Source organism: Barbus barbus (assembly GCF_936440315.1).
Source record: "Barbus barbus genome assembly, chromosome: 12".
NCBI lineage: Eukaryota > Metazoa > Chordata > Actinopteri > Cypriniformes > Cyprinidae > Barbus > Barbus barbus.
Genome location: NC_136740.1, coordinates 33008932 through 33035186, shown reverse-complemented (window position 1 = coordinate 33035186; position 26255 = coordinate 33008932). Strand labels below are relative to the sequence as shown.

The 26255-nt window shown below is 43.0% G+C and overlaps 1 protein-coding gene across 4 annotated transcripts in view; it reads right to left on the bottom strand.

Annotated features, from left to right (window-relative positions):
* LOC306877490 (intermembrane lipid transfer protein VPS13B-like) overlaps positions 1 to 26255 on the bottom strand; it is a 190568-nt gene that overhangs the window by 78371 nt on the left and 85942 nt on the right. For all 4 annotated transcript variants that reach the window (XM_079429263.1, XM_079429262.1, XM_079429264.1 and 1 more), the window contains exons 31-33: positions 26164 to 26255; positions 12905 to 13031; positions 8587 to 8730 (exon numbers count right to left, since the gene is read on the bottom strand). The exon at positions 26164 to 26255 is cut by the window's right edge and continues 112 nt beyond it. In XM_079429263.1, coding sequence (XP_079285389.1) covers positions 8587 to 8730; positions 12905 to 13031; positions 26164 to 26255 — 363 coding nt within the window. The remainder of the gene's footprint in view (positions 1 to 8586; positions 8731 to 12904; positions 13032 to 26163) is intronic.

Here is a 26255-nt window from a genome sequence, read left to right as displayed (position 1 = left end):
TTTGTATTTCTACTATTAAAAATGGCCTGAGCTTAACACCTGTAATACTGTCTATATCCCCCCATCCCCGGGGGATATATATTGCACCTGTATTATATGGCCTAAGGTAAACCGCAAACAAATGCCTGCACGGCCACACACAGACACACAGAGCTGAAGGTGTTTATATGCTACACAGCCTTGCTTGGGAGGGTTACATTGTACTATGGTTTCTTTAGGACAGGGGTCTCAAAACTTGGTCCTGGAGGGCTGGTGTCCTGCAGAATTCAGCTCCAACCCTTATCAAACACACCTGAAACAGCTCATCTAAGCGTACTAGAAACTTTCAGGCAGGTGTTTTGAGGCAAGTTGGAGCTAAACTCTGCAGGACACCGGCCCTCCAGGACTGAGTTTGGACACCCTGCTTTAGAACGAGTAACAAGTTCAAGAATGGGAACATGTTGATTTATTTTTTCGACTTATGTTGCTTGTTCTTTGTAATATTTTTCATTGGCAGCCCAGAATGTGATTGTTACACTATAATAAAAATGCTGAAAATGTGTTTTTTGCACTTCAGCTTATGTGACTTCAGTGAAATTGTTAAACCTAAAGTAAATAAAATAGCCTAATTTGATCCATTACAAATAATAATGCAACATGATTATCTTAGAATAGAAGATATGCTGGCTCTCGTGTCACATAAATGATCAATAGTTAAGTATGTGGTTTTGAAGAAGATCATTTGGACTCGAACCTCTTGGACTTGGACTTGACTCGGACTCGATAGCCCTGGTCTTGGACTTGACTACAGCCCTAGGTCAGCCTCAGGTGAGAGATGGTGAGCTAAACTTCATTAATGTATGGTTAATTGTGCAGCCCTATCTGAACTGAACCAACACTGAACTGACTGAATCTGAATGATGACGATACAATTTTAGAGCTGCTTTACTGCAGAATCTGAACTGAAACCAAGTTGAGTCTCCATCATTGATTCTGCTAGTTTCATGTTTATCACTGCGAAGCTGCTTTGATACATCGCTATAGAAATAAAGGTGAGAGTCACTCACACGTTCAACTACTGACAGAACAAATCAGATTTAACATCAGGCCAAAACACGTCAGATTCACAATCATTTCAGCGAGTTGAATGTTTTTGCAAAAAAAATCATATCACTGTAACCTCATTAAACATTCATGCTGTCATCATCATTTACTTGCCCTCATGTCGATCCAAACCTGCACAAATTTGAGAAGATATTTTGATCCAAACACATTTCACATTGATATCAACCCTGATATCAACATTTGAGAGCTGCGTGACTTTGAGTTTGGGTTCATTTTTCACATAAAACTAGAGTTATACAGTGTAGATCGTGTGTCTGACTGTAGGGAAAAGAGCAGCATGAACATTCTGCTGAACATCTGCTTTTTTTCAGTCACACGGAGAGTCAATGATTTATTCACTTCGTTTTATCAGGAAACCTGGACCATGATCACTATCACTGCTGCAGGAAGTTAAACTCTCCGGTCGGTTCCAGCGATGTGACTTCAGAGCACAGCGTCCCTCAGCGAGCTAAACTTCAAACATTAGGTCATGATGTCGCTCTTTAACCCCAGCGACGCTTTGCTTTGGTTACGCCAATGAGAAACAGCGACGCGAGGAGCCCGGGGTGAGCGAGAGGTGAAGGCAGAGTGGCTCTCTGAGACCGCAGCGCTCTCAGACTCTGGGGGGCGATGAGGAAACCGCAGGCGGACGCTGGAGTTATTCACCGCCTGCTGAAGCATAAAGCCGCTGGCAGCCACCATGTTTACAGCAAGACCGACCGGACACACGGACCAAACCGTTTCAGAGCTGCGGCTCGCCCCGAATGTGACTTCAGCGAAAACACCAAACAACAAAACACTGTTTAAACTGTTTTACTACAGAAACACATTCCCATCAGCACCAGAACAACGACACAGATCATGCGCCTGAGCTGCTTTTGGAGGAATTCTGTGCATGTAAACACGGCCAAGTAAACATTTTCCATTGCTGAAATATAAATAAAACCTAACATGACAAAACTGAAAACAAACTAAAATTTTTCATTTTCATGACGTTAAACAATTTAAAATGATGGCAGCTAGGATGAAACTTGGCAGCCCTAAAACACTAAAACAAAACCCAAATAAACTAAAACTAGAAAAGAAAAAAGAAATGAACATTACACGCACATTTATGCATTTGGCAGAAGTTTTTTTTCCTAAGGTGCAGATTCAGCAGTTCATGCGTTCTCTGGGAATAGATCCCATGCTGCCTCTGCTGTCATGCTCATGCTGTTTAAGCTACACAAATGTTAAAGGGCTCATGACATGGATTTTTATTTTATTTTACTTGTTTACTTATAATGTTAATAAAGTTTTTTGCACAGAAAAAAAAAATATGTGGACAAATGATGATTTTCTAGCCTAATTCTAAAACGACCTGTTTTAAGGGGCGGGTCCTTTAAGGCTTGTCAGTAATCAGCCGCTGTTATGATTGGCTAGCATCACTGCAAGGGAAACAGTATCAACACCCCCTCACTATTGCATGTGAGTGTTTTGACAACATGATCAAAATAAAACAAAAGCATTATGAAATCATTTACTTATGGTTTGTGCTGCAGCTGCAGTCAGATCTAGAACCGCTTCATCTTTCAACAAATGTTTCTTTGTGCCTCGATTACAAAACAACATGCTCAGACACGATCCGGGACGCTATTAAAAATAACCCATCACTTGTTCCTTACGCTAGGATCCTTCTGATATCTGTACAAAGACGTGAACGAGCTGTTTAAACCAAACACGTCAAAGCGAACAATCTTTCACGCATGTGTCCTGATGACAGACTCATATCTGTGTACTGCATCCAGTGTAGACAAGATAGTGCAGTGATTGTAGTTTCTATTTGCTTTCGACGAATTCAGCGTGATCAAGTGTTAGCCGTTAGCAGCTGAACGCCAGTAGGCGGGGCCTATGTCAATATCTTGCTCTGGAGGCGTGTTTATGCAAACGAATGCGCCCAGCTGACATCACCTTGTCCCTCGGATCCAAAACGAGCCGTTTTCTGAGGGTTATTACATAAACGCTTTTTTATTGATGATGACGACATTTTAAGTTATAAAACTTGCACGATGTATTAAGCATGCCAAGATCTCTTCTGTGTCAAAAGATCAAAGGAAAATTTTTTTTTCCATGTCATCACCCCTTTAAGAAAATTAAATAAAATATTAACAATACAAAATATAGTAAAATGTATACTTTTTTTTGCTACATGGGCCAGAAAGTATAGCACTCTTATTGGTAGCTGAAAGTATCATCCAACTAGCCAAATATTAAATAAACAAGCAAATAATCAGAGAAGGGTTAGACGTTGGTTCCTGATCATGCTTATACAGGTGGAAGACATGTTTTCTCTCCTCAGCCCAGCCTAACCAAGCAGCGCTCGGAGCGGGTTCGAGTTAACACGCGTTACCCTTCTGTAACCGTGACCCGGTCTGCCCTCGGGCACCTGAGCTGAAACCAGAGCCGCAGGTCAGACGCCCGGCCTCACTGCCCATATTTGTTTCTCTTCAATGTAATTCTGCGACTGATGATTTTATCTGGGGTTTCACGCCAATTCTGACAAAGCGTTATGAGCGAAGGCCTCAGCTGCTACTGATCTCAAATAGATCGTGTTTCGGAGGTGAATTGGGGAGACTCAGAGCGCTGAACTGTTTTGACTGGCTGTCAATTATCAGTTGATTCTGGTACGAGAGGTCAGCGAGCACCGAGAGAAAAAAGAACGATTCAGTTTCATAACATAGTCTGGAAGGCTAAAAACACCAACCCTGAGAGCGAACAAATATTTGAGATTAGCCGCAGCGACATCCTACTTAGCAGATGTTTAGCAGCCAATCGCGGGCGTTATTTCTGTTCAGAACCGCGAGCGGGAGAAAGAAAACACACGTGACCTTCCCGGCGCTTGTAAGTGAGAGGTGTCCCACAACCAGCTCACAGGTCAGACACGCAAAACTACGTATTACAGAAAGTTTCTTGTCTTCGGTCTTAACTTACGATATGATATGTTAGTGAAGTGAAGTGACATACTGCCAAGTATAGTGACCCATACTCGGAATTCGTGCTCTGCATTTAACCCATCCAACGTGCACACACACACAGCAGTGAACACACACACACAGCAGTGAACACACACACACCGTGAACACACACACACAGCAGTGAACACACACACACCGTGAACACACACACACACACACACAGCAGTGAACACACACACACCGTGAACACACACACACACAGTGAACACACACACACCGTGAACACACACACACAGCAGTGAACACACACACACCGTGAACACACACACACACACACACACACACACACACACAGCAGTGAACACACACACACACACACAGCAGTGAACACACACACACACACACACACACAGCAGTGAACACACACACACACAGCAGTGAACACACACACACACACACACACACACAGCAGTGAACACACACACACACACACACAGCAGTGAACACACACACACACACACACACACACGGAGCAGTGGGCAGCATTTATGCTGCGGCGCTCGGGGAGCAGTTGGGGGTTCGGTGCCTTGCTCAAGGGCACCTCAGTCGTGGTATTGAGGGTGGAGAGAGCGCTGGACATTCACTCCCCCCACCTACAATCCCTGCCGGCCCGAGACTCGAACCATTAGGCCACGACTTCCCTAATAGTAGGCTTTTTCGCAAATTCGTATTACAAATGCAAATCTTAACTTAACTTGGGATTCTTATCTTAATTTAATCGCTCCTGTTTATAACATAAGGAAAACTTATTCAAATTCTGAATTGTTTACAGCCTAAACAGCGCTTCTATATAAATCACTAAAAAGCTGTCACTCATTCAATTTATTGCAATCTCACAATGTTCCGTTATAATCAATGAAGCTCTCTGAACTGCAAATAATATCTTATTTACATCGTGTCTACATGTGGCGTTTAGCATTGAGTGACTTCTGACTGTCTCACGCTGAATGCTTGAGGTGGCAGCCTTGGATTATCCATTTATATCTGTATTAATATCTTATTATATCTTATATTAATAATTTCCACACACAAGCTTTATCCGATCGGCTCCTCCCGACCGCAGACGCAGGTTTACAAGCCACATTTTCCTGCGTTTTTCAGTCAATTTCTTGACTTTTCCTTCCTTATGAACAACACAAAATCTCCTTGTGTTTTCTCCGTTTGACCGATTTGAGCATTCATAAACAACACAAAAAACAGGCATCTTGAGTTTCTGCTACTTATTCCTATGGAGAAAAAATTAACTTTCAAATAATTTTGAAGTCAGGACAGCTGTGGGGTTGCCCTAAAGTTAAAACAGTTTTTAGGATTTTTGTCAAGTAAGGCTATGTTCACACTTGGCGTCTTTTTTGAAGCTGCCAGTGTCTGTTTTACATTGTAATCCTCTGGAGTAAACCGTGTTTTCAACAAAGTCCTGAGCGCTTTTTAAAATGCCATCGCTGACGTCTTCTTCTGCAGCTCAGAGCGTCTTTTAAAGTTGAAAAAACGGCCTACGGGTTAGCGCCTTTTTGACAGCTGACCAATGACAAGCGAGTGGCGAGTCGTTTCCAATACCAAAACGCTGCCAGCTTTTTATTTCACTAAAAAAGCGCTTGTCAACTTTTTCTAGTCAAAAAAGACGCCCTTAGGAGGTTTCTATAATACCCCTTCCGATCCATAGTTAAGATAAGATGATAACACTTAGGAAATGCTGTTCTGTAATAGCTTAGTCCTAAATGTGGTCCTAACTCAAATATGCATGCTTACCAAACACTTAAGATAAGATTTTAAAGCTAGGATCTTTCTGTAATAGGTCCCCTGAACTCCAGAGAAGCGACCTGTGAGAGAACCAGCGGCGTCCCTGAGGAACCTCTGCGCTTCAGCAATTAAAACAACTCACGGGCCAGACATTCCCATTCCAAACAAGCCATCACATCATTACACTCGACTGAGCTCTGAGGAAGAGCGACGGGGATCTTCTGCTCTTCCTCATGGCCTACTCCTCTTCCTCAGTTTTGTTTCTGAGCTTCCTCAGTCGTCTGTGTCTCATAAACTGATGTGTTATTATTCATGCAGCTGCTATAAACATGTTAACAGTGTAACAGCAGGACAGAGGAAGAGCTTTTCTGCAGAGTGTGTCCACTGGAGGGCGCTCTGGCATGACTTACACGCTTCAAACACTGGGCTGTGAAATATCATGTCCTGAACCCAGGTGAACTCTGGGTAGTGACGCTCTGGGTCTGCAGGGGAGGCAGAGATGATTCAGCCCAACATCACTCCCACAATCAGATCCAGATGCGTCTCACCTCCACACAAACCCACGGCCGCCGCGAGACACACACGAGACACACGAGAAACGAGACGCAGAACGTTTCCCAGGCGCAACAACAACGGCACTCCGCCATCAGACGCTCTTAGCTGCACATCAGACAGAGAGACAGACACACAGGGAGAGAGAGAGACAGGCACTCTCCTCCATCCTCACACAGGCCGCTGCCGTAAATATTTTTATGCGCCGTTCCATTAGAGTGTGTTTGAGAGGCTTTTATTGAGGCGCCGCTCACCTCCGCTCTGTAAACACTAGAGCATGATGGGAAGAGGAGAGACCAAACACAAAGCAACATGCAGACACACACACACACACACACACAGAGACAGACACACACACAGAAAGACAGACAGACAGACACACACACACACACACAGAGACAGACACACACACACACACAGAGAGACAGACACACACACAGAAAGACAGACAGACAGATACACACACACAGAGACAGACACACACACACACACACACACACACACAGAGACAGACACACACACACACACACAGAGACAGACACACACACACACACACACAGAGAGACAGACACACACACACACACACACACACAGAGAGACAGACACACACACACACACACACACACACAGACAGACACACACACACACACAGAGACAGACACACACACACACACACACACACAGACAGACACACACACACACACACACACACACACACACACACAGAGACAGACACACACACACACACACACACACACACACAGAGACAGACACACACACACACACACACACACACACACAGAGACAGACACACACACACACACACACAGAGACAGACACACACACACACACACACACACACACACACAGAGACAGACACACACACACACACACACACACACACACACACACACAGAGACAGACACACACACACACACACACAGAGACAGACACACACACACACACACACACAGAGACAGACACACACACACACACACACACACACACACACACACACACACACACACAGAGACAGACACACACACACACACACACACACACACACAGAGACAGACACACACACACACACACACACACACACACACACACACACACACACACACACAGAGACAGACACACACACACACACACAGAGACAGACACACACACACACACACACACACACACACACACACAGAGACACACACACACACACACACACACACACACACAGAGACACACACACACACACACACACACACAGAGACACACACACACACACACACAGAGACAGACACACACACACACACAGAGACAGACACACACACACACAGAGACACACACACACACACACACACACACACACAGAGAGACAGACACACACACACACAGAGACACACACACACACACACACACACACAGAGACAGACACACACACACACACACACACACACACACACACACACACACACAGAGACAGACACACACACACACACACACACACAGAGACAGACACACACACACACACACACACACACACACACACACACACACACACACACAGAGACAGACACACACACACACACACAGAGACAGACACACACACACACACACACACACACACACACACACACAGAGACACACACACACACACACACACACACACACAGAGACACACACACACACACACACACACACACAGAGACACACACACACACACACACACACACAGAGACAGACACACACACACACACAGAGACAGACACACACACACACAGAGACACACACACACACACACACACACACACACACACAGAGAGACAGACACACACACACACACACACACACAGAGAGACAGACACACACACACACACTTGACAGAGAGACAGATAGTGAGTGTGTATCAGGCTCTGATGGTCTCATCACACCTGTCGATCTGTTTGTTTGTTTTTTGGTTCCTCATATTGTTATATTGTTTTTAGTTATTTTTTCAGTCTCCACATCAAGAAAACTTTAGTCATCCCAGATCATCTACAGTTTCCATTGAGGTAAAAGCTGTTAGACAACTAGTAGCTGTTGGTACTTTTGTCTTTAGTCGACAATAGACAAATGTATTGCACAAAGCAGTGTGTGTGTGTATTTTTGTTTGTGTGTGTGTGTGTGTGTGTATTTGTGTGTGTGTGCGAGTGTGTGTCCGTACGTCCGCTGCGGTGTCGTCTGCACTCGTTAGCATCACGTTGGCCTGCAGGAGCTGCTGCAGTAACTGCACCTGGTCTGCGCTCAGAAACAGATCCAGGCTGGACGTCACGTTCATCTCCAGACTGTGACCGCACACCACCACTTCCTGCAGACAGACACACGGCCGTCATTGATTCACTTTATTTAGCACTTTTTCATTTTTACAGCTTTAACAGACGTACAGCTGATCATCAAATACAGGACACGGACAGAGAGAATCATGGGAGTTATTTAACTGAGATCTGATTGGATGAGCCACGTTTAAAGCTGCCAATAAACAGACACTTATTTTTAATTTATACGTTTATTTGAATAGGGACAATACAATAGACATAATTCCAGACAAAGACAGGAAGAAATGCACTGCACATAGATTATAGCAGAATAATTTGCTAATTTGCATCTCATGTCCCTAGAAAGGCTTTTCTATAAAATCTATACAAGTATAAATAACCAAAATAATTAAAATAAAATAACTATATATACCTAAAAAACTAACGTTACAAATCCTTCATACAATATCCTCATACATCACAAACAGAATACAGAACAAGCACATGCCCAGTTTTTATAGACTCTTCCAATCTTAATAAATAACTAGTAAGGAACCATATAAACATTCAAATATGCGTACAGGTCTGATTTAATTTGAGCCAGCGTTTAACCGTCAATGTAAAAGACTATATCATGTATCACTTTACACTCATTTGGCAACATATTCCAAAGTCGTGACCCCTTTACAGAGAATGCTCTTTGCCCTTGTGATGTTCTACAAAACCCAATCCTACAGTTTCCAACCTCTGTACCCCAAGTGTTTCGTCCTATAGCATCATGTCTCTTTACCAGATTACATAAAACAGAAGGTGCCTTATTATGCAAGCATTTAAAAATCAATTTCACGTATGATAAATTAGTAAAATTTGTAAAATTAAACATATGCCATTTCTTTAAGATATGACAGTGATGCCATTGATTTGGCTTTTTATCTACTATTTTTAGAGCCCGATTATACAGCATTTCAATTTTTCTAATTAAAGAATGACTGGTTTGAGACCACACTGTAATACAAAACGAGATACGGGACAAAATCATTGCATGCAGGAACAGTTGAGCTGCCTCTGTCGTAATGCAACACCTAATAAGTTTAAAACAATTAAAGGTCATCTTAACTGTTTTTGACAGCCAGTTTATACGTTTGTCAAATTTGAGTTGTGAATCTAGAACTACTCCTAAAAAACTATCTTCATTTACCTCCTCTATTTCTTCGTTAAGTACCTTCATTTTAATTTTTTCTGTTTTCTTTCTATTAGAAAAACACAGTTTTCTTAACATTTAAATGTAAGTTTATTTTCCTGGAGTCATCTAGATATCTTTTACATTTGCTCATTTAAAAGTGCAGCAACCTTAGCAGATGTATATATTACTGCATCATCAGCGTAGAGCTGACATTCAACATCCGGACAACTACATGGCAAATCATTTATAAACAAACTGAAAAGCAATGGGCCCAAAATTGAGCCTTGAGGTAAGCCCATTTTATTCCTTATAAACACTAATTTTGTATCCTCGACTTTTACACACTGTTCCCTTTGCTTTAAATAAGAGGAAAACCACTCGATTGATTGTTTACTAAAGTTAAATGTACTTAATTTAGATATCAAGATAGTGTGGTGGACTGTGTCAAAAGATCAATAAATACAGCACCTATTACATACCCCTGATCCAAAGAAGATCGAGCCTTTTCTAAAAAATAACAAATAGCCGTTTCTGTAGAATGCTGTGGTCTAAAACCAAATTGATGCTGATGAAGGAGATTATTACTTTCTAAATAATTGATTAATCGTTCGGCCACAACTTTCTCTAAAAGCTTAGACATAACTGTTAAAATTGATATTGGACGATGATTTGAAATCATATTAGAATCTCCTGATTTGTAAACTGGTGTGACAACAGCCTTTTTCCACATTTTTGGAAACTTACATTCTCTAATTGATAAATTTACCAAATGACTTAATGGAGATATCATCAAGGAACTATATTTTTTTTATAAAATTAATATCTATATTGAAAACATCCTTTGCGGTTGAATTTGGTAATATTTTTATAATTTCAGTTATTTTATTTTCATCAATCTCCTTAATACAAACTAAATGTAATGCCTCAACCTCCACCCTATTTTCTAATGCTGTTAATTAAAAATGTTGAGCTAATTCATCTACTGAATGAATAAAATAACCATTAAACTTGTGTGCCAAAGTAGCTTTATCATGTATTACTTTACCATTTAAATTTAATTCTTTGACTACATTTTGATTAGAAAATTATTTGCTAAATTATTTAATTGTTTCCATAAAACTGTACTTTGTCCTCTGGCACTCTCTATTAATTGTGTATAATATGATCATTTTGACTTCCGTAATTCTTGTACTACTTTATTTCTTAAACCTCTGTAAATCAAATTATCTGTATTTAATGTAGAAGATAAAGCAGTTTTTAACATCTTGTCTCTTTTTTTCATAAGATCACGAATGTCACTGTTCAGCCAAGGTAACGATATTCTTTTTCTTAAACTTTTCTGAGCGGTATAATACTTATTTAACAAATTGGTCAAATTTTCCGTTAAAGAAGTGCAACACTGATTTACTTCATTTAAATGTAAAATATTACCCCAATCAGCATTGTTCATTTCCAATTCAAACTGACTTACTCTTGATTTTGGTATCCCAAACTTAAATCTGTTGAGTCTCTGCTTGTTGAACTGCTGTAATCCTTGTTTAGTCAGTTTCCTTGCTGTTAATGCATATTATGATCTGATAGACCTGTCAGTAGATTATACGTTTTTATGATGCGCTCTTCCCTATGTAAAAATACGATCTATTACAGTCCTGCTATTTCTAGTAATTCTAGTTGGGTTTTTTTAATTAACTGATGATAATTGAATTTAGCATGAATGTTTTTAATTTTTGTCTTCCATTTTTATCTGCCCAATTTATATTAAAATCCCCATAAAATATTGTTTCAACCGAACTATCAAACATTTCCAATAGATTCTTCATATCATCATAAAAGGATTGTGTGTGTGATGGAGGATTATATGGAACCACAATATTAAATTGCATACGAGGAGAAAGTATCACATTTATGGCTAAACATTCAAGTTTACTATTTAACTCAATTTCAGTACACTTAAAGGGGCTATGTGTAGGTTTTTACTTAAAAAAATCTTTAAGATAGAGTTTTCATTTGTCCATTTATGAGCCAACCATAATGTAATAGGAAGAATGACACCTTGACTGTCCACCACGGTTGCCTCTATCAGCCTGTAGGCTCAGTTGTGTCTGGAGGAGTCGGGTCCGAATTGGCACGAAAATTCACGAAATGTGACGTCATGCGCGATCTCGTCTACAGCGGCAATCGCTAGCGGTAGTGTTTGAAATGGACTCTGTGGACGGAAAGAAGCGACCAGCCTCCAGCACAACCCAGACACCCGCGGAAACTCCTGGTAAGCTTAAAAAAAAAAGCCTTATCTAGTGTGCACCGAGAACGAGCATGAGACTGGCTGCAGTTCCTCTAACGGCCACTGGTGTCAGTAACTGTTAGAAATTTCAGAACTTACGCAGTGCTCCTTTAAACATTTCTCTAATATAATACTCCACCACCCTTACTTGATAATCTGTCTTTCCTAAAACATTTATAACCAGGAATATTTATCATATTTGTAGGGATGTTATCATGAAGCCATGTTTCACTTAAACCAATGTAATCTAAATTTACTTATGACACACACTGGATATTAAAGTTGCTAACGCTAACTCTGACAACCGTAAACATTACTGCATAAGTTAAAGATGTGTCCGATTAAAGCGTTTGGTGAAAAGCTCTTTCACTAACAGAACGTGTTTAGATCTTCATTCACTATAACCGTCCTGACGCTCTAAACCTGCATGTCAGATGGTCTCTGGACGGCTTTTCTGTCCAGGTTTGTGTAAAGTGAAACCAGTGGCTGTTTGTTTAGTGATTTTCAGTATTTAAGGTCAAGCATGGAGCTGACGTCAAAACCTCACTGAAGCAAACAAACACATGGCGAAAGCATTACTGTGCAAAAACCGAGAAACTGTTTGTCTCGCTTGAGCAGCAACTTCAGCTTCTCCGGCAGCTCCAACTTCCCAAAACACTCCAGCGTCCCTTCCTGAACACACACTTTCATCTGACTGAAGACAGAGCATCACTGAAACATCACACACAGACACACACACACACACACACACACACACACGTACCTCAGCTGGGCCGTGATCCGCTGACAGAGGCTTCCGGTAAATTACAGCTGGAGCTGCTGTGATGCGCACAGAGAAATCTGTGATGATCGGAGACAGGATGACTCGCTTCTCCTGCTGCCGACGGATGCTGCAAACACACACACACACACAGAGAAAGAGAGTCAATCTCACAGAGCTGAAAACATCATCAAACCTTCAGCAATATCTCAAACAAGCACAAAGCCATAGCGGATCATGTCCTACACTGTATAAACTCAAAACATGAATCAACATTATTGGTGTTTATCAGAACATCAGAAATATAAACAAATGAAGCTTAAGCAGAAGTTAACTGATGCACAGCAGCTCACTGACGCGCCTCTCAGTCCAGGAGAAACCAGTGCAGCTGCAGACAACAGAGACGCCACAAGACGCCTCAACACACACACACGTAGATACACACACACACACACAAACACAATTCAACTCATTCTCTAGGAGAGGAATAATTGTATAAACTTGTTAAACCAACAACATTGTTAGACCCTATTCCTTCTAAGCTCCTAATAGAGGTACTTCCAGAAGTCATAGATCCTCTTCTGACAATTATTAACTCATCACTGTCATTAGGATATGTCCCCAAAACCTTCAAACCAACATTGGCTGTTATCAAGCCTCTAATTAAAAAGCCACAACTTGACCCCAAAGAACTAGTTAATTACAGACCGATCTCAAATCTCCCTTTTCTGTCAAAGATATCAGAAAAGGTAGTATCATCACAACTATGTTCCTTCTTAGAGAAAAATGATATATGTGAGGATTTCCAGTCAGGTTTAAGACCATATCATAGTACTGAGACTGCTCTCATTAGAGTTACAAACGACCTGCTTTTATCATCTGATCGTGGTTGTATCTCTCTGTTAGTGCTACTGGATCTTAGCGCTGCGTTTGACACTATAGACCACAACATTCTTTTAAATAGACTAGAAAACTTTGTTGGAATTAGTGGAAGTGCATTAGCATGGTTCAAATCGTATTTATCTGAACGCCATCAGTTCATAACAGTAAATGAAGAAGTATCATATCGATCACAAGTGCAGTATGGAGTACCTCAAGGCTCAGTACTAGGGCCATTACTTTTCACGCTTTACATGTTACCCTTGGGAGATATCATCAGAAAACATGGAGTTAGCTTTCACTGTTATGCTGATGATACCCAGCTCTATATTTCTTTGTGGCCCGGTGAAACATACCAATTTGAAAAACTAACAGAATGCATAGTCGATATAAAAAACTTAATTATCAGACCTAAAACCTCCGCATGTAATAACTTAGAGCACTGTCTAACACTTGATGGCTGTTCTGTAAATTCTTCATCATCAGTCAGGAACCTAGGCGTGCTATTTGATAACAAGCTCTCCTTTGACAGCCACGTTTCCTAGGATTTGTAAAACTGCATTTTTCCATCTCAAAAATATATCTAAATTACGACCTTTGCTCTCAATGTTAAATGCAGAAATGTTAATTCATGCGTTCATGACCTCGAGGCTAGATTATTGTAATGCTTTATTGGGTGGTTGTTCTGCGCGTTTAATAAACAAACTCCAGCTGGTTCAAAATGCAGCAGCTATAGTTCTTTCTAGAACCAGAAAGTAAGACCATATTAGCCCGGTTCTGTCAACACTGCACTGGCTCCCTATTAAACATCGCATAGATTTTAAAATCTTGCTAATTATTTATAAAGCCCTGAATGGTTTAGCTCCTCAGTACTTGAGCGAGCTCTTATTGCTAGAGGTGTGAACCTACACTGGCCTTACGGTTCGATTACGATTGTCATGTTATCAATTTGGTTCAATTCGATATCACGATGCATCAGGATGCATTGACGATGCACTGCATCCTCAATTTTCAAATTTTATTTCACATGTATACAATTTTGTCAATAAATTCAAGCAGTCAGATATATGAACTGAACCTTTTTTACCTGCTCAAAGAAAACATGCTTCTTGAATGTATAATTTTTTCCACATTGGCACTGACAGGCATTAACAGCTCAGGGTGAAAACGGCTGACGTGGTTTCTTAAGTTAGTGCAATTAGCCCCTGCATATTTTATTTGTGCGTGATATGATTTACACACAGCGTGTCTCTTCTCCAGGTCGTGCTAACCAGGTTGTGCATAAAAGCCAAAATGTGCCCAGATGTTGGCTTTTAAAGTAGTTAGAGCATTTTTAATTACTCACACTTGCCTCACTCTGCTATTGTATGCTACCGCACGTATGCAACAAATGATGTCAGAAAAGCATCAGTAAGTCATAATCGGTTATGGTCTATTAATGAAGCGATACCGATTCATCCTCGTCTGCATCGCAATGCATCGTAGAAACGATTAATTTCAACACCCCTACTTATTGCATTACAGTCCTCCACGTCTGCTGCTGCGTTCTCAAAACTCTGGTCATTTGATAATATCTAGAATATCAAAATCAACTGCAGGCGGTAGATCCTTTTCCTATTTAGTGCCCAAACTCTGGAACAATCTACCTTACACTGTTCGGGAGGCAGACACACTCTGCCACTCAGTGTTAATTTTGTCAGGCATTTTTGATTTAGTCTTAGTCTTTATCTTGAGACGAAAATGCTTAATAGTCTTAGTCACATTTTAGTCATTTGAGTCTTTCATAGTTTTAGTCTAGTTTTAGTCGACGAAAAGTCATTGCATTTTTGTCAACTTTTAGTCATTACTTTTAGTCAAACTGCAGTTACCAACATTTATTTTGGTAGCTATTTTATATGTAGTATTCAAACAAAAATAGTCATCAATACTTCTCTCTTTAGACCAAATCAATTAAGCTTAGTTATGAGAAATTTGAATCAAGGATTGAATTTGGAAAAACTGGAATAAATTTTCATTTTTTGGTAGAAATATAAATTAAACTCATTTTTCAGATACAGTAGGTTTACTTAACAAGTATACATTTATTTAACATCTTTTGTTGGTTAACATTTATGACAGATAATTAGGAATGCTGTCCCTTTAAGACGGAAGGTATGCATGTAATAGCCTACTGACATACATTCAGTTTTCACCCACCTGTTTAAGCTCACTTAAACCATGACGGACTGTATTTCCATGAGATGCTCTACATGAGAGACATGTGGACTGCTGTGTGTGTATTTGAGCACTGAGAACTGATCGCGCGCTGTATGAGAACTGAAGAAGTGGAGCGTGCGCGAGAGAGAGCACTTCTATCAGTGCGTTTCCGCCTATCGCACCTTCACTGACTTTAAGTTAATCGACAATGAATTGTGACTCCCGGGAAAAACGGGACCTCTGGTCACCCACTCCCTAACCCTTCGGGTGCTGAGGCCATTGTTTCAGATCGCTAGTTCGCGTTTTGGTAGCCTATCCGTCCACTGCGGCTGCCATACTGAGACTAGATATGCAAACGCACCTTATCCAATGACAGAGACGCACATTTTGAAAGACAAGACAGACACGACGGGGAAGTTGTGGCCTAATGGTTAGAGAGTTGGACTCGTGATCCAAAGGTTGCGGGTTCGAGTCTCTGGCCGGCAGGAATTGTAGGTGGGGGGAGTGAATGTCCAGCGCTCTCTCCACCCTCAATACCACGACTGAGGTGCCCTTGAGCAAGACACCAAACCCCCAACTGCTCCCCGGGCGCTGCAGCATAAAATGGCTGCCCACTGCTCCGGGTGTGTGTTCACGGTGTGTGTGTGTGTGTGTTCACTGCTGTGTGTGTGCACGTTGGATGGGTTAAATGCAGAGCACGAATTCCGAGTATGGGTCACCATACTTGGATGAATGTCACTTCACTTAGCCTATAGGATGTATTTTGAATGTCAGGTAGTCCTCAGATAACATTTTAATCCCGTCTCGTCTTGTTAACGAAGACGCGCATAAATTTCGTCATAGTTTTTATCATCAGATATTAGTTTTAGCTCGTCAACATCTCGTTTTAGTCACAGAAAAAAGGTTCGTCGACGAATAAGGAGGTAGAGCTTTTTTACATTTGGCTCCCAAACTCTGGAATAGCCTTCCTGATAATGTTCGGGGTTCAGACACACTCTCTCTGTTTAAATCTAGATTAAAGACACATCTCTTTAGCCAAGCATTCACATAATGCATCTTATAATCTTGTACTGCAGTTATATCTGATCAAATGTACATTATTATTATTCTTTAGCTTGGGTTGAACAAATCATTTTTGCTTAGATGGAACAGCAGCTACGCTAATTATGTCTCTATTTGCTTCTCTGTTTCTGCCACAGGATTAACATAGGAATGACAGAAGCTTCAGTCTGGATCCAACCCTTAAATGATCTGAAATGACCGAACACCTGAGGAAAGATAATGCCAACCCCTCAGAGGGCCTCAGAGGATGCCAACGCTCAGACAACATACAGAATTTCCAAATTTTGCCATAAGTTAAACATATTATGGTTCTGCAATATATAAATATATTGTGGAAACTTAAATTCCTGTTGAGCTGCTTTGCAACGATCTGTATCGTAAAAAGCGCTATATAAATAAAACTTGAATTGAATTGAATATTTTCAGAATAGCATCTTTCATTAGATATTCCATCAAAGCCACAGGATTTTTTGTTTTTTAGGGATTTAATTTTGCCTATTAGTTCATTTAATGATATGGGTTTGTCTAAATGGTTTAGCTCATCTTTTGTGGTGAATTCTAGGTCATGTAATTTGGAGGTCAGATGTTTTTGGGTAACGGTTGTGTCAGAGAGTCACCACAGTCACCGCAGTCTCCACCAACGACACTCATCAGATCCCAATCCCCTGATTTCTGATCACCGCCACCTGTCAGCACTAATCAGCAGCACTATATCCCTTCACTCCTCCCGTTCACTCAGTCTGGTCTCAAGCATTCTATGTTGACTAACCTGACCCACTTACCTGTTGTCTACCTACCAGTTGCTCCTGTGTTCCTATCCCCATTCTCCTGTGCTCCACCGTCTCCACGCTCCACTGTTCCCTCTGGATCCCCTGGATTAGGAAACAAGGACATTTACACTCATGATAAGCCCCAAGAGACTTTCCCATTCCCCGCCTGCTTACACGGACTTACTGCTCATCTCAATCCCCTCTGCTGCTTTTCAATAAACCTGTTGTTTGTATTGCACTTACCTCTGTGTCCCGTGTCTATCTGCTGACAGAAGACCAGACCACAGAACCGACAACTGGAGATGGAGTTCCCGAACCCCGCCACTGCGGATCCCCTCGAAGAGCTGGTCAGCGCTCTTCGAACAGCTCTCCCTCCGGTCACACACCCTCAGTCTGCCTCTGCCCATGGCCATCCCTGCAAACTATTCGGGTGAGGCGGTTGAATGTAGTGTTTCTTTTATTCCAACTTTCACTCTACATAGAGATGCAATCCCATACATTTTCCAGCAAATGGGCTAAAGTTGCCTTCCTGATCTCCCTGCTAACCGGACGGGCATTGCTCTGGCCACGAGTCATCTGGAACTCACAGACCACTATAATTAACTCTTTCGATGCTTTCTCTTCCCACTTCAAGGAGGTCTTCGGCCTATCCACCGGCTCGCTCTCCATTGTCGACCAACTCATCTACCTCTATCAGGGTGATTCTTCGGCCAGTGACTATACTCTGCAGTTTCGGACTCTGGCGGCCTCGTATGGATGGAACGAGGCAGCGCTACTCACTGCTTACAGTCAGATGGTGATCTATGATGACATAAATAATAAAGCTCGGTCTGGAGAGCGTTATGCAGAAGGCCGTTAAGATCTCCCAAAGTCTCACGGCTTGTCAGCCGGACAAAACCACTTATTCTCCGTCCTCACCAGCTGCCTGTCCTCCGGTACCAGAACCTATGCAAATGGATACAAATCGCCTCTCATGCACTGAGCGTGCTCGTCGTCTCGCCACGGGGCTGTGCCTCTACTGCGGAGTTCTGGGGTACTTCATTCAGGTGTGCCCCTCTTGCCCCCCACGCCCAGCCGTGAGTACCCTCCAATCGGAGCCTGCTATCTCTACCTTACCACTGTTAACGGTACAACTGCTCACCCCACGTCATTTCATTTCAGTACCTGCTCTCGTGGACTCTGGATCCTCAGACAATTTCATCTCACAAGCCCTCCTAAAACAGCTTGATTTACCCCGCCAGAGACAGGCCGAGCTGAAGATCGAGACCATATAGGGAAAACCGCTCGGGCGTCGGCACTCTGCAAGTAGGCTGTCTTCATCAGGAGAGGATTTCCTTTCTGGTACTGGAGGGACCCACCGTCGATATCATCCTGGTATGCCCCTGGCTATCGCAACATTCCCGCGAAGTCAGATGGGATAACAGTGAGATCCTCTGATGGAGTAAAACCTGCATTCAAAACTGTCTCTCCAACCCCTGGTTAGTAACCTGAAGCTCCAAGTTCATTCCAGCCTAGTGGAGAGCCCCGAACCTCATGAGGTTCCGACGATCCCATCTGACTACCTGGCGTTCCAGGATGTGTTCAGCAAACAGGCAGCCACGAAGTTACCACCGCACTGGCCATGGGATTGTGCCATCAACCTGCTGCCTGGAGCTATACTCCCCAAAGGTCGATATACCCCCTGTCCATCCTGGAGCACAAGGCGATGGAGGATTACATCAATGAGGCTCTCCAACAACAGTTCGCCCTTCCACCTCTCCGGCGGCCTCGAGCTGCTTCTTTGTGGGCAAGAAGGACGGAGGCTTGCAGCCCTGCATCGACTACCGGACCCTCAATGATCACACTGTCAAGCTCCCTCGAGGAAGTCCGTGGGGCCCGCATCTTCTCGAAGCTGGACCTGCGGAGCGCCTAGAACCTCGTTCGTATCGAATGGAAGACGGCGTTCATTACCCCCTCAGGCCACTATGAATATCGGGTCATGCTGTATGGCCTTTCCAACTCTCCGTCCATCTTCCAGGGTTTTATGAACGAGGTGTTCCAGGAGTTCCTCCACCGGGTTGTCATCGTGTACATAGACGATATCCTGATCTACTACCGGAACCTGGCCGAACATCGCCATCACATGACGAAGGTCCTACGCCAACTCAGGAAACACCACCTCTACCTGAAGCTCGAGAAGTGTGAGTTCCAACGCCCCACGGTCCAGTTCCTCAGCTACATCCTCAGTGCAGATGGGATCCAGATGGACCTGGGGAAGGTCCAAGCCATCCAGGACTGGCCCCAGCCTCAGTCAGTAAAGGAACTGCAACGATTCCTCGGCTTCGCAAATTTCTAACGGAGGTTCATTCTGAACTTCAGTCTCCTCTCAGCCCCCCTCACTTCCATGCTCCGTCAGAAACCCAAGTCTCTGTCCTGGAACTCCGAAGCTTGAGCCACCTACAAGGAATGGAGGAATGGAGACATTGGCTGGAGGGAGCTCAATACCCCATTACGGTCATCACTGACCACAAAAACCTGGAATATCTCCGAAGTGCTAAGAGGTTAAACCCCCGGCAGGCTCGCTAGGCCCTCTTCCTCACTCGGTTCCAGTGTTCCATCACGTATCGACCTGGAGATAAGAATGTCAAGGCAGATTCCCTCTCACATATCCATGCCCCCGACGAACCCTCCACACCTGAACCCATACTCCCTCCAGCCGTCCTTGTGAGCCCATCCGGTGGGCCCTGGATGAACAGATCCGCATCGCCTCCATCACCGAACCCGCTTTGCTAGGAGGCCCAGAGGGCAAAACCTACGTGCCCACCTCCTTGAGGACTTCCCTTCTGGGCTCCCTGCATGTTTCCCCGGGCTCTGGACACCCAGGCAGCCAGCGTACTCTCTCGCTCCTCCAAGCTTGGTACTGGTGGCCCAGTATGGCCCGGGATGTCTCCCAGTACGTTCGTGGATGCTTAGTCTGCGCCATCTCCAAGACCCGCCGGAGATGTCATTACCCATCCACCTCGGCCCTGGTCCCACGTCAGAGTCGACTTCGTCACAGATCTCCCCAAGGTTAATATAATATATAATAAGGTTATATAATATAATATATAATAGGGTTATACCTGCATACTAGTTGCAGTTGACAGATTCTCCAAAGCCTGCAAGTTGGTGGGTGGTGATGGCGCAGTGGATAAGACACATGCCGTTGGTGTGAGAGACCCGGGTTCGAATCCACTGTGAGACACCAATGTGTCCCTGAGCAAGACACTTAACCCCTAGTTGCTCCAGAGGCGTGCGACCTCTGACATATATAGCAATTGTAAGTCGCTTTGGATAAAAGTGTCAGCTAAATGAATAAATGTAAAATGTAAATGTAAGTTAATTCCCCTCCGGGGTTTACCCACAGCCCTCGAAACAGCAGAGGCCCTCTTCCATAATCTCTTCCCCACCTTTGGCATCCCGGAAGATGTCGTCTCCGACTGTGGGCCACAGTTTGTCTCCCGTGTCTGGAAGGCATTCTTCAAACTCCTCGATGTCCCCGTCAGGCTCTCCTCAGGGTATCACCCCCAGACTAATGGCCAGACTGAGAGGAAGATTCAGGAGACTGGGAGATATCTCCGGGCATACTGTTATGACAACCAGCACAGCTGGAACCGCTTTCTCCAGCCGAGTATGCACAAAATTCCCTCAAGCAAACCACCACCGACCTCACCTGTTTCCAGTGCATACTCGGCTACCAACCCCCTCTGTTTCCCTGGACAGAAGAGCCCTCCAACGTTCCAGTTGTCGACCACTGGTTCCGAGCGAGTGAGAGCGTTTGGGACTCAGCTCATGTCTAACTCCAGCAGGCAGTACAGAGACACAAGACCTATGCAGATACCCGACAGTCTGCCACCCCCGTCTATCGTTCTGGAGATAAGGTCTGGCTCTCCACCCGGGATCTGCGTCTCCGCCTGCCCTGCCAGAAGCTGAGTCCCTGCTTTACCGGCCCCTTTACCATCGAGAGGCAGATAAATGAGGTCACCTTCCGTCTCCAACTCCCTGCACGGTATCTTATCCATCCAGCATTCCATGTCTCACTCCTCAAGCCTGTCTCTCCCTCTGTCACAGAACCCGACGAGCCTGAAGTACCTCCTCCTCCCGAGATCATCGAGGAGCCCCTTGTCTAAAGGGTGCAGGACATCTTGGACTCTTGGCGACGGGGTGGTCGCCTGGAATATCTTATTGACTGGGAGGGATACGGGCCGGAGGAAAGATCCTGGGTGGCCCGGGACGATGTGCTGGATCTCTCTCTCCTGGCTGAGTTTCACCAGAACCACTCTGACCGTCTCGCACCCAGAGGCCGTGGCCGACCCCATCGACGTAATAGGGTTTGTAGGAACGAGTCAAAGTCTGTTCACATCTCTGTGGTTAGATCAGTGTGCACAATAATGTGTCTTTGACCTTCATTATGTATGTTTTGATTATACTGTGTTGTAAACAAAATACAAATAATTTTAAAAACCCATTTTTTCAGTCTCCTCACACTCTCTGTCTTACCTGCCTCAGTCACAGTCACACTGATGGGCCATTAGCAGCTTTAGGGGAGGGCCCTTTGTCTCTCAGGTGAGAATCACTTAATATTCAAGGCCATTACCACTCCCTCGCTTTTGGCTTTCGATCACAAAATATGTCTTTAAAAATTTAAATCAATGTATTGTTTTCTGTGAGCAAATAAACAAGATGATTTTCACAATTTTGAAGCAAAAATTCTAGGCTACAAGAGGCAGTTCTCAAAAGTCTTGTGAACAATTGTTCTGTATGTGTTTTATGGTCTTATTTCAGTGACTTCAAAATTTTAGTTTTTCACTAACCATGCATAAACGTTGATTTCTCAAAAACACAATCATGTACATAAATGCTGCTAACATATTAATCTAGCCCAGTTTGTGCCGTTTACAGTGTTATTAGACTTTAGCAATTTATATTTTTAAAAGCAACTGAAAAAAGCACAAATGTCAGGGCATGTCGAAAGTTCTCCAGGCCCCCAAAACACCCCCAGGGCCCAGAGGGTTAATAATCTTCTGCCTCTATTGTTCACAGTTAAGTATCCGATTATTTAATCAAGATTTGAGTCATGAAAAACATACACTCTCTGGTAAAATGTTGTTAAATCAGGAGCTGATTATTTTGCTGCCAACTGCCATCGTAACCACGGTAACTCTCTCACACACACTCTAACAAACACTCACCCTATCTCTCACACACACACACACACACTCTCTCACACACTCTCACACTCACTCTTTCACACACACACACACACACACGCTTCATTTCCAGCGATATCGTCGACCTGATCGCAAAGACACTATTTAAACTTATTGACACATTATTTTCCTTTTTTGATATTGTGCAGTGCTTTGACACAATTTGCATTGTAAAAAGCGCTATATAAATAAAGGTGACTTGACTTGACTTGACACACACACACACTCTCTCACACACTCACACACACTCTCTCACACACACACTCCTGACTCTCTGTGGTCATTAAAAATCCCATGGCACTTCTCATAAAGAGTAGGGGTGTAACCCCGGTGTCCTGACCAAATTCCCTCTACTGGCCCTTGTCTATCATGGCCTCCTATTAATCCCCATACACTTGATTGGCTCTATCTCTCTCTCCTCTCCACCTGTAGCTGGTGTGTGGTGAGCGCACTGGCGCCGTTGTCCTGTGGCTGCCGTCACATCATCCAAGTGGATGCTGCACACTGGTGGTGGTTGAGGAGAGACCCCCCCCACATGATTGTAAAGCACTTTGGGTGTACAGCAATACACAATAAAGCGCTATATAAATCATTCATTCATTCATTCATTCATACACACTCACTCTCTCTCTCTCACACACACACACACACACACACACAGCTCCCACGCTCCCACTCCCACACATGAACTCCGATCGGATCTCTGGAACATTTGTGGGCAGTAAAACAAACACGCGGCGCTTTATAAGGTGCCACATCTGCTACTATTAAAACAATCAAACAGCGACACTCTGATATTTATGGTGGGCAGTGGATTAGACAGAGGGAACTCTGGGATTACTGCCGGCACACAATTGGAGCGTATCCGCTGAAGATCCTGTTACCTGAACAGCTGCCAGAGAGATCACATGACCTCCGCTGTAACCCACCCATACAGCAGAGACCTCCGCAGCTAACGCTCACGACTAGCAGACCATATTCTACTTCCTGTCAGGGGATCATGTGATCTTGGGCTGGTCTGCTGCTCATACGGCGTTCGACAATGGCTAACACAGCATGCTATCGTCACCTGATCGCTCTGATTCACTCAGTCTGCTCTAGAGTTCTCAAAACTCACCGGATCTCACAGTTTTTCTGACAAAAATAGCGACTGTGAGTTCAAACATGATTTTTTAACAGAGCTCCAGGTTTGCTGAGTTTGTTTGTAGAGCTGCAAAATTTGGCCAAAAAAGTCACATTGTGGTTATATATCAATATGGCTATAAAATAATGATAATTATTATGACTTTTATTGTGATGGAGATAATTATTAATAATAAAAGTTGTAAAAACTAAATATTACTATTGTAATAATACTACTGTACAGTTATTTTAAAAAATGTAAAAAAAAAAATGGGTTATGGTAAAAAAAAAAAGTATTTAATAATTATAATAATTATTATTATTGTATAATTATGTAATATAATATTTATTATTATTGTAAATTAAATTAATTTTCAAATATTAAACCATGAAGTTTGGGATCTTTAAAGTTTCTGTTTTGTTAGCTACATTATAAACTTGAAATGGATGACAATGTTAATTAGGGGTTGGACAATAAATCGATATATCGCCATCCTTCTCCATGCGATATGAGAATCGATATCTGGCACCAAATATCGATATTTTTATTAATACAATAAGGCGCTCTAAATAGATTTCCCTGCTTCCAGCATCTAAAAATGCGTGGAAATCGCGGCCGCACCATTTCCAGCTTCTTTCCAAAGCACCGTGAGCAACCATGAACCACGTTCTCTATGAAGATGGTGAAGCACGAGGAATCGAAGGATAAACAGATTTCCAGCCACTGTATTGGCTCTACTGCTATATTATATATGTTTATGGAGATGAGAACTAAAAAAACTGCCCCGGAAGTGCCAGAACAGCACCAATCATGTTATTGCAGAGTGCATATTCAGCCCGTGAGTAGCCTCTCCGCTCGAATCGCAGGTGGATTTCCCTCACTATAAGTGTTAGAGAGAGCGCTGCCAGCGCGTCCAGTTTTCCCTTCTCTCTCAGGTATTATAAGTGTGAGGGCAGTGGGCACCGACCGGTAGAAACATAAATCTGTACCTATGGCATGGACGGCGAAACAAAACCTTGTCAGAGCTGTCATGTGGCGCAGTAGTGTGTGTGCTTGTCATGCATCTACATTTGAAATAACGAGCCTGAGCACGCAAAAGACGCGAAGCGAACGGCTATTTTTTCCCTGCATGCCATATGTGCAGGGCACCGTTTTTATGATAAGAGGACAGGAAAAGCTGAGAAAGCGTTTCAGGTCAATTTTGAAATGTACCAGGTTTATTTATATATATATATATATATATATATATATATATATATATATATATATATATATATATATATATATATAATTGATAAGCAGTTAAATGTGTTGGTTTACACACAGAGAAAAGTGTAAGCTTTTAAGAAGTCCAAGAATAAAATGATTAATTTACTTAACATGTTCAAATTGATTTACAGAACTTTTTTTTGCTGTTTTCTAACAGTTTGGACTTGAATAAAGAAAGAAAACTTGCACTTAACCTTTTCACAGGCATTTTGTTTTCATAGTTAAGACAGATATCGTGATGTATCATTATATGATTGCCTCGCAAGATATCGATTATCGCAGAATCGCTGTATCGTGATTATATCGTATCGTGAGGTACCCTGCGATTCCCACCCCTAATGTTAATCCTATATGCAATAAGCCATATATCATGATGAGTTTTTTCTGTTCTGCCCTGTGTGAGTGTGTTGCACGGTTAGTCTTTCAGCTTTGAGCTCATCTTCGCAGCACAAACACAGATTTCAAATGTCCTATCAGCTGCTCTCTAGAGTGAGAATGAGCTGCTCTGACCAATCAGGATTCACGCCGGTGACGAAACTAAAGACACACTATAAATATAGAAAGAAACATTCATCCATGCTATTCACACTTCTTCCTCTCAAAGAAATATCAGACAGACATCTCTGCCGTCTCACTTCATCTCCAGCATCGACTGAATGAATCAGCATGAATGAGTTCATGCTGTCAGTCAGTACCCAGAATGCTCCAGTGCTCCAGACGCAGCGCAGCGCTTACCTGCTGGCCATGTTCCACTCCAGCGCGGGATTCTGGGAACTCCTCTCCCCGTCCGCAGGACAGCCGCCCGCTGACCCCTCTCGCTCCGGCCG